The 10,027-nt window shown below is 34.2% G+C and overlaps 1 protein-coding gene across 4 annotated transcripts; it reads right to left on the minus strand.

The window, feature by feature from the left end:
• Positions 1-2,584: 2,584 nt before the first annotated feature.
• LOC111714484 (probable serine hydrolase) lies at positions 2,585-8,386 on the minus strand. Of its 4 annotated transcripts, none has more exons than XM_023489605.1 (6): positions 8,293-8,386; positions 7,939-7,972; positions 7,205-7,347; positions 6,500-6,629; positions 4,497-4,582; positions 2,585-3,131 (listed from the first exon to the last, which is right to left on the minus strand). In XM_023489605.1, exons 1-6 carry the CDS (start codon positions 8,373-8,375, stop codon positions 3,038-3,040), a joined length of 570 nt encoding a protein of 189 aa, XP_023345373.1. In that variant the 5' UTR covers positions 8,376-8,386; the 3' UTR covers positions 2,585-3,037. The 4 variants fall into 4 exon arrangements, with proteins under 4 accessions (XP_023345373.1, XP_023345374.1, XP_023345376.1 ...); XM_023489606.1 differs by having other exon boundaries at positions 3,076-3,158; XM_023489608.1 differs by lacking the exons at positions 2,585-3,131; positions 4,497-4,582 and adding an exon at positions 4,610-4,740.
• Between the last annotated feature and the right edge of the window lie 1,641 nt (positions 8,387-10,027).

Consider the following 10,027-nt stretch of genomic DNA (forward strand, 5'->3'; position numbering starts at 1 on the left):
GTTTTCAAATACCTCAAAAAGATAAAATCAGAAAGCTGTAACTTTCGATAACAATTTTACCCATTAAACATAATTTGTCAGTATTTTCTCAAATACTTTTTTATCGGCATGCCTTTTGATTGAAATAGTCAAGTACAAACAAGTCCATATATTAAAAGATTTTTGCTTTATAGACCAAACACGTTTAATTTCAAATAGAAGAAACCGAATGCTTCTCTTTCTGGTTAGTCCGGGGTGAAGTGTACCATTGTGAATCGGAAGGTCCCCTAGAAATACAGTCTAGGCATTCTTTGAATTAATAGCTTTACCCAAAAATGTTTATTGCGATCTTTCCACTATCATATCTTTCCTCTATCCTATCTTTCCTCTATCCTATCTTTCCTCTATCCTATCTTTCCACTATCCTATCTTTCCTCTATCCTATCTTTCCTCTATCCTATATATCTTTCCTCTATCCTATCTTTCCACTATCCTATCTTTCCACTATCCTATCTTTGACCTTTAAGGAAAATCCAGATTTTTACATTTTTCAGTTCCGCGTCATTTTCGAAAATAGTTTATAGGGAATAATTAACAACCTGGTGGACAGTTTGATTATAGTTCTCCATGTTCATCAATAAACTAGGTAATTTTGGACGCATTTACATTTTCTAAAAAAAAAATTCAAATTTTTCTCGGACCTCGAAATCTTTAATAGAAAGTAGATAGAGAGGGGAGGGACAGACCGAAACTTCATTAAGAAGTGTAAATTTAACTAAATATTACATATCTGTATAAAATGTGTGGTTATTACAAATACTTATTTGAAGATTAGTTGATTTATTTTACAAGATATAACACAAAAAATTATGTTCAGACTTTTATTTCAATCAGAAAAATTTTTGTGAACACAATATACACCAATATTTGTAATAGTAACGTTGAACACTTCTTGGCTTAAACAAAATGTGGTTTATGTCTTTAATCGTATAACTTAAAAATCTGAGGAGATAAAAAAAGAAAATATTTTGGGAAACCATTAGGGCAAGAAAAAAAGGTCATAAAGGCTCTGCCAATTAGTCATTCACTATGGGGCGGGGGGGTGGGAGTGGTACTGCCCCCAACACCTTCCTTCTTTTAATATTGGTGCGTTCGATACTGCTTGTATGATTGATAAGGAAGAACTGTTTAGAACAGTCTATTTGTTTAATCAAAGGGGAATTTCGGCAGTTCTTTAAAGGGACTGTATGTAGACGTTATCCTTACTCTGACAAAAGTTTAGAGGCTATCTTTTAGATAAGGCATGTCACTCACAAAATGGAGAGTCACTTAAAAAACGACAACAGTCCCTTTATATGTTATGGTAAAAAAAATATCAGAAAGCTAAGAAGCTTCGTCTCCTTTTTTTGGTTAATCTTGGTGATTTGCTGACAATTAAAAATGAGGACTGAGTCCCTGAACTCCCTTCATACTAATCTAGGTTTATAAGGAGACCCTGTACTTCCTTCATACTAATCTAGGTTTATTAGGAGTCCCTGTACTCCTTCGTGATTATCTTTTATTAGGAGTCCCAGTACTCCCTGCTTGAATGAAAACCTTGTGATAGAAACTGTTCTCTGTTTACATTTTCCCGGTGTTTACACATTCTTCGGTATTATCAGACAAAGAAGGGGGGGAGGGATAAAAAGATAAAGTAGGGGAAATATCAGAACACAATTGGGATAGTGAGAACAAAGTGGAGAATTCTGAAATAGAGAGAATCATTAAAGAGTGGGAAAAAATCTATCCAAGCGGCGAAAATTACTTAAATGGGAGGAGAAAGCTATGACCGAGTGTAGTTTTGTTGAAAAAATCAAGAGCCGAGTTAAGAAAAATAAACTTAATGAGGCTAAAAACTGAGTTGGAAGTGGGAGAGTGATAAGTTTGAAAAAGATTCTTTGCAAATCATCAGAACGAGAAAAGTCCATCCTTGCTACAACATTCCCAAGATCTTAGATTTTATATAAATTCATGTTATCGTTAAGTTTAATCCAGTCTTGCATTGATTTTCTTTATTATTTGGCATGGATAGAAACAATTTTCAAGTTGTTTGTTATAGATTCCGTACAGTCATTTAAGTCTCATCCTTTGTGGGTAACCCAGTACCATGACTAATTATGTTGATAAGTGGTTTGAATAACAACTTAAAAAAATATTCCGATCACTACTTGCCAATAAATTAACAACTCAAGTCAGGTCTGTTTTGCTGATCTTGAAACAGGGAACACAGATGTTTTTCATACTATTTATTCAAGTTCTGAGTGTCTTAAACTCGGATTTTATTTTTATTTTGCTGATCAATTTTTTAAAAACTTATTTTTGACATCAATTTTCTTTACCATCTCTAAGTCAGGACGCAAGTCCGCCAAGTCCGAGGGTGATTTACATTTCATAAAATTAAAGTCTTCAAACAACGTTATCTGTTCTCTAATAATGGTTTGCATATTGTTCTTATCTTTCAAATCTTTTTTGCCTTGCTTTTATTTGAGGCCTGAAAAACAGAATCTAACATTTGGCTGCAACTGATGAAACAAGCTACATGGAATTGGAGTGTGGAAGTAATACGTCCTTAAAGCTAAGATTTTATTTACATCAACAATTTTCTGACTTAACAATAAATCAACTGAAGTCAGGACTGAAAAGCAGAATCCGACTAATTTTAGTAAAGTTAAGCACTATAAAGTCCTCAAATAACATCAAGCACACGAGAATCAGTGGTTCAGCTACATGTATTCATTACATAACAATATAATAGTCAACAAATTTCTAAACTTGATGATAGTTCAAGGAGACCGTTCACTTATATTTGTAATTTAAGAAAAAAATAGCCTATTAATTAGAACACTTCGTGATTGGAACTTTGAGTGGACGTATGATTTTGTTAATTCTACATTGACTCTAGTTAGAGACTGCAAAATAATATGCAAAGTCACAATGCACAAATGTATCTGTTTTGATTACATAACAATTTATTTTTAACAAATTTCTGAAGGTTAATCAAGTCGGGACAGTTCGTTTACTACAGATTTGAATTGGACAGGATAAATTCTTTGATTACAGGGAGAACATTTTCCGGATTGTTGAGGTGAAGATGATGGTTTCCTTCAACCACCCTGTAGTAAACAACATCAAATCACAAACTATAGAAACAATGATCATCGATTAAAACTTCGTTAAGAATAAAAAGCCAACAAGTTTTGCTTCAAAGTGTTCTGAATATACATACATATATTGAATTTCACAATTTTAAAAACAGGGGCAACTCGTAATATTTTGACGGGCGGATTTTTGGTAATGTCAATTTGGTAATGACAATTTGGTAATGACAGTTTGGTAATGACAGTTTGGTAATGACAATTTGGTAATGACAATTTGGTTTGGCAACGACAATTTGGTAATGACAATTTGGTGAGCTCACAAAAGTGACAATTTGGTAATGACAAATTGGTAACGTCATAAAAGTGACAATTTGGTAATGACAATATGGGAACTACAAAAAAGTGACAAATTGGTAATAACATTTTGGTAACTACAAAAAAGTGAAATTTAATTCAATTTAATGTTTAATTATTTGCTGTTTCTCACATTATTTAGGGTTAAGTTATGTTAAGACAATTTCTGGGCCGAGCGCTGCGGCTAGAATGGGCTAGGGGGCCTTTGTCACCTTACCAAATTTTCACCTTACCAAATTGTCATTACCAAATTGACATTACCAAAAATCCGCCCATCAATATTTTCTTGTACAAAGGTTAACAGGGTAATGTTGTGAATCAGACACGCTACTCCATAAATGGTGGGACACTTGGAATAAGTAACGGCTCAGTAACATTTTGCCTAGTACATGTTCACCTAGTTCAAGTTCGCCTAGACAACATTTTGCCTAGATAACATTTTGCCTAGATAACATTTTGCCTAAACACAGTTTGCTTAGACAACAATTCGCCTAGATAACATTAGAGAGTAATTTTCCCCTAGAATAAAATTCTTGAAATTATATTTCACCAGTTTTTGGAAGAAAAAAAATACAAAATTTTTACCGTAAAATTTCACAATTTTTTTAAAAGTGCAGTTTGCTTCTGACATTGATCTTGACATTACGTCCTTAATTCAGGCAGGGAAAACCAAACGAGGCAGACCACCCATAATTGATAATCAACATTTCTCATATGTCTCCAATGGACCTGGTAGTCAGAAAGTTTATAATTGGCGCTTTTCAAACATGAAATATGATGCCACCTTAGAACTTAAGAAATTTTCTAAAGAAAAATTAATGAATTTATCTAGGCGAAAATTATCTTCTAATGTTATCTAGGCAAACTGTGTCTGGTCAAAACGTTAGTAGGCAAAAGTGTACTAGGCACAAGTGTACTAGGCAAAAGTGTACTACGGAAAGTGTACTAGTCGAACTTGTACTAGGCAAATTGTTACTTTAAGATCATTTTACTTTTTATTTTTTGTGTTGTGATTTCAATTGTTTCCTGTTAACAAATAGTGGATTTTTGCTGTAACAAGCTATCGTCCTAGATATACTCTCATCCTCTTCATAGTTAGGACTCAAGGACGCCTAGAAGGATTAGAAACATTATAAATAATTATCTACTAGATATACTCTCATCCTCCAAATAGTTAGGACTCAAGGACGCATAGAAGGATTAGAAACATTATAAATAATTATCTCCTAGATATACTCTTATCCTCTTCATAGTTAGGACTCAAGGACGCATAGAAGGATTAGAAACATTATAAATAATTATCTCCTAGATAATTCTCATCCTTTTCATAGTTAGGACTCAAGGACGCATAGAAGGATTAGAAACATCAGAAACAATAATCATATTGTACAGACTCAAGAGAGAGAGAACTAAGTTTAGATAGATAGATAGAAATATATTTCGGCTAACATAAAACTTATAACTAAACAATTATTCGCCAGGGCTACATCCTAACCATTTCTGGTTGTTTCGGTTTTATGTATTTATACATAGAAGTAAAAGCATTATGTTTGTGTATATCAGATAATTTGAGCATTCCAAGTTTAGAAAACAAAGGATTATCTGTATGCTGTGAATATCCTTTATCTGACCGTCTGTATTGCTTTCTTTTGAAGTTTATATGATTTTTCCTATTTTATTGTTTGTTGATGACCCCCATGCTAAAATACCATATTCCAATTGAGATTTCATTAAACTTTTATAAACTATCTAAACTAACTAAAATTTTTGAAAAAATGCCCGAAAAATGCAGGAAAAATTATAGGGGAAAATGATTTTTTTGCCCACTTTGGTGTTTGATTCAAAAACTAGATCACAATTCAGGCCTGCATGCAAAAAAAATCAGAGAGAAATCTCTAATAATAGTCAGTGGCCTTTTAGCGGTGGAAAATGCGGAAACGGGAAATGGTATAAGGAGAGGGGAAATGGTATATGGAGAGGGGAAAATGGTATAAGGAGAGGGGAAATTGGTATAAGGAGAGGTGGAAAATGGTGTAAGGAGAGGGGAAAATGGTATAAGGAGAGGGGAAAATGGTATAAGGAGAGGGGATAATGGTATAAGGAGAGGGGAAAATGGAATAAGGAGAGGTGGAAATGCATTATAAAGTCGGAAATTGGGTTTCTCGATCTAATATTAATGACTTTAGACACCCCACATGGATCTAACACAAAGTTTTTGAAAAAATGCGGGGAAAATGAGTGGGAAAATTAATTTTTCTCCACTTTGGTGTTTGATTCGAAAACTAGATCACAATTCAGGCCTGCATGCAAAAAATCAGAGAGAAATCTCTAAAAACGAAGTCAGAAGGCCCTCCCCCTTTGTAATATTTACATGATATTTCAGAAGAACTATTTTATGTTTCTAACTGTTTTGAAGTATTTTAAAAATCCTGATTCTGGTAATCTGGTTGTTTTTATCATGTCTGACATTGGATACAAAGTGCTAAGTCCCCCTCCTTTACGGTTCCAGACACGGATCAGAACAGATTTATTAAATCTGTGACAAGCTTGGATGTCATTGGCTGGTAAGGTAACACCAAACTTGATTCGGAAACATTCTACTGTAAAATTAGAAACAAGTTGACTCCTATCCTTCAAGCTTAATGATTTAAACCAATTTTTAAGTTCTACAGTGGGCTTCAAGTTCAGACGCTGAAGCTAAGTGATATCCTGAAGAAAAGTTTGGAGCTCTAAATTAACATGAAATATCTTAAGGAGACAATTACATTGCTGCAGGGGTGTATAAAATATATAAAAAGCAAGAAAGTAAAAAAAATTTGCCTGTGGCGCCATTTTTGCAAAATACAGGACTATGGGGTTTATTATTTAAATCTTAAAAAAAATTTTTTTTAGTTATCGAATTTGGGGAAGGAAATCAAAAAAATTCAGAGAGGGTGCATGGGGGGAAAGAATAAAAATTGGAATTATATACACCCCTGCGTTGCTGCTTATTATAAAATAATAATAATACATAATAATAATAATGTTACCTTTATAAGTAGATGTTTACAATGTATATTTGTTGCAACCTGCTCTAGGTTATGGTTGTATAAACCATACAGGCTTCCAACACGATGCCGGAGATCACGGGAGAACACCCAACCTGTACCACACTCAGACCTAAATATTTCAAATTTTACATTTTTTATCTTATTTAAACAAAATTTGGGACTGTATACGTAATTTCAAGTAGCTCTCCATTTAAACCTTTATCCGAGTAACAGGGGAAACTAAGGTACTCTTTCTGTCAAGTGTTGAACTCTTGGCAATTTCCTTCTTTTACTTTTAATAAGAATCCAAATTTTTTATGTCTAATTTTAGAAAGATAAAGATATTCACCCACGATATTTTTTTCATTTTATACATTTAATCATTTATGTCTAATCTTCAATCATGGGGAAAAAGAAAAAGGGAAGGAGAAAAGGGGGAAGAGGTAAGGGAAAAGGGGAAGAGGGAAGGGAAAATGGGAAGAAGGAAGGGAAAAGTGAAAAGAGGAAAAGGGGAAGAGGGAAAGGAAAAAGGGTAAGAGGGAAGGGGAAGGGAAAAGGAGAAAGAGGGAAGGGAAAAAACCACAACAAAAAAAATAAAAAAAACAATATCATTTTTATTTGCATATATCAACAAAACAACGATTAAAATGTGTGAATGAATGATTACTTAAACAATCAAAAATTATATTTCTAAAAAAAACCTACTTTTGGATTCCTCTCTGCATAATGATTTGAACTCCTTTCTCCGTTATTCCATGGTTAGAATCCTCACCCCCGTTAGTTGCACGCCCTAGCTCAGCAATCCCATCAAGTAGGCGCTCATGAGCATCTTCACGCGTGGGGTAAACCTTAAGAAGTTCATGGTGTGCTAAATTAAAATTTTTTTATCAACAGCAATTTACATTAATTTCAGGGGCGTACGAGGGCATTTGTTTATGGTGGCACAATCTGCGAGCGTAAGCGCGGAAAAAAAAATTTGGGTTCCCCCCCCTTGGAACTCCCAGGGCGGCAAGAGGACTACTGCCCCCCAGGTACGCCACTGTGCCTGGCCTAAGGATAGGAAATGCACGCAGATGCAACATTATAAGAGCCTTTCCCCATGGGTGCCCCCTCAGCCTCTCAGGGGGGCAAGCGCAGGGGGGGGGGCGGAGGGCTCGCTTCCCTCGTACGCCACTAATTACTTTTACAATCAAATCAAATAAAAATATGGTGATTTGCCAACTGCTTTCAAATTAAAGAATAAAGTCTAAGTCTTTAATGAACATTGGTTTTCCAGCCTGGACCTTTTCAATATGATTGACACTTCAATCGTGAAGTATAAATTGTTCACTTCATTTAGAATGTTTCATCAACAGTAGTTTTTATTTATTTTACAAAGAATCATTTGCAGATACATCGTAGTTAAGTACAATAATTAAAATTTTTTTAATTGTTTTCACCTTTCCGTGAAAGTTAGGAAATTTCGCCTCCAACCTGTAAAAAAATATCCTTCAATTTTTTTTTTAAACGGTTTTCGAAAAAATAGTTTTTTGTTTTGGTTTTCATTTTATTCCTTAAAAAGCTGGATATACACTCGATTTTTTGACTATTGAAAATATTTTCATCTAACAAAAACTTTTAATAATACTGAATTCGAAAGTTGCTTTAATTAAACTTTGCACTATTTTCGGCCTAAGAGAAAAAGGAAAAACTGATAAAACAACGTTTTGTGGAACCTTCTAAAAGTTCAAACTCCAAACCCACTAAAAAACGAGCCAACTTATTGGACATCACTACTCATAGTTATAAATTACCTCAGAAGATCATCTATGGCTGATCTCGTCTTAGGAAGGAAGGATTCGGTGGATCGGGCAACAGGCCGGACAAGATCAATCATGATCAATGACTTAACCTAAACAAAGTCAAATAAAAACAAAATCAATCATAATCAATAACAACAAAAGAGGATTGACATTCCAAAATAAAGATTTTATAAATTGCAGGAGGAATTAATCTGAGAATTTTCCATGCCCCCCCCCCCCTGTACTGTNGTCCTAGATAATAGATAATATCTAGATAATGGTAGGAGCAACCTGCTGATGATGGCAGCTTAGCCCATGTCCTAGATAATATATAGACAATTATATTTGACAAACAGGGGTTCGATGAGAATTGATAAAAGATATATTTGTTTTTTGACTAAATTCTACAAAACAACATTTGTAATGTACATAAAAGCAGGCAGTTTTCAGTCAATGCAATTGAGTTTTCAGTGAATGCAATTGAGTTTTTGAGACAAACTCGATTTTTCTAACCCCTATATATTTGCAACCTGATGATCTAAACCTTAAATATTACAAACTCATATTATTAGATCTTAAACATTCAGAGTTTAAAATATCTACATTGTGTGGAAAATCAAAGCATGTAGCAAAGACTCAATTCTTTTAACAGTAATAAACTTTTGAATACATCAGTTGTAACTTGTTTACCTGGAAAATCTATAGAAACTATCCTGTGACCGGCAGGCCAGTCCTTCGCGAGCAAGTCAAAGCTACCTAGTTCGTGAATCACACAATTAACAATTATGCCATAAGTAGAACCCATCTTTTTTACAAAAATTCATCGACGCGAGCCTAGAACTTGAATACAACCTTTTAAATTTGTATTTGATAAATTACAATTAGAAAACTAATACTAGCCATTTTATAGTTAATTCAACTATTGATTCATTTATCTAAACTATCTATTTATGTATGATTTCCCTGCATTGTCTAACCAGCCGTGAATGGCCAGCCAAGGCTCGCTAGAAGGGTCACCCCAATCTTTTCCTGAAATTGATAACATACGTATTAAATATATGATTAAATCATTCAATCTAAATTCTGTATCGAGATATATATCTAAATTAAAACCATTTATTTCTACCAGTACCTGTTATGGATGAATATGGACGGCTATATTTACAGAAAGAGACCAATCTTACATATTTAATCATAACTTGACTAAATAATGACTTCATCCGTACATTTTGTCTGTAGGATAGGATGTATAAACTCTAACCGTTGCCAAAGTACGTTAATCCATCGACCGTCACTAAATCAAGTTTACACTGTACACGTATACTATATGTATTCTGTGAACTCTGTGACCTCTTAACTCAACAAGCTATAGCATGCGAGCGGTGGAAGGCAGGCGGCCATGAGCCACCACTATTTCCCCTTCCGTGCCACATAAAAACATTTTAATGTAAAACAGTTTAAGAATTCAACACACAAAATATTAATCTTAAGTTGAAAAAATGGTTGTTGTCCATATTATTTCCTGTACCTTTGATCAGGCCCGTAGCCAGGGGGGGTGCAGGGGGACAAGTGCAGCACCCCCTTTCATCTGAAAGGGGGTGCAATGACGTATTTGCACCCACTCCATTAGACACATATTAAAGCAAAAATTATTTTTGAGGAATTTCCGTTTTTTTTTAGAAATTCGAGTAAATCCCTCAAAAGTTCAGAATTTTTGAGGGATTTCCGAATAATTCGTATCCGTTTC

Source organism: Eurytemora carolleeae, unplaced genomic scaffold (assembly GCF_000591075.1).
Source record: "Eurytemora carolleeae unplaced genomic scaffold, Eaff_2.0 scaffold1555, whole genome shotgun sequence".
In the NCBI taxonomy this organism is placed as follows: Eukaryota; Metazoa; Arthropoda; class Copepoda; order Calanoida; family Temoridae; genus Eurytemora; species Eurytemora carolleeae.

Excerpts from the sequence above, each read along its gene's own strand:
- LOC111714484 (XM_023489605.1), bottom strand. The coding sequence starts at position 8,375 with ATGATTGATCTTGTCCGGCCTGTTGCCCGATCCACCGAATCCTTCCTT. Across the intron at positions 7,348-7,938 it reads TTCCTAACTTTCACGGAAAG|GTTTACCCCACGCGTGAAGA; the intron begins GTGAAAACAATT and ends GAACTTCTTAAG. Across the intron at positions 6,630-7,204 it reads ATGCAGAGAGGAATCCAAAA|GTCTGAGTGTGGTACAGGTT; the intron begins GTAGGTTTTTTT and ends TGAAATATTTAG.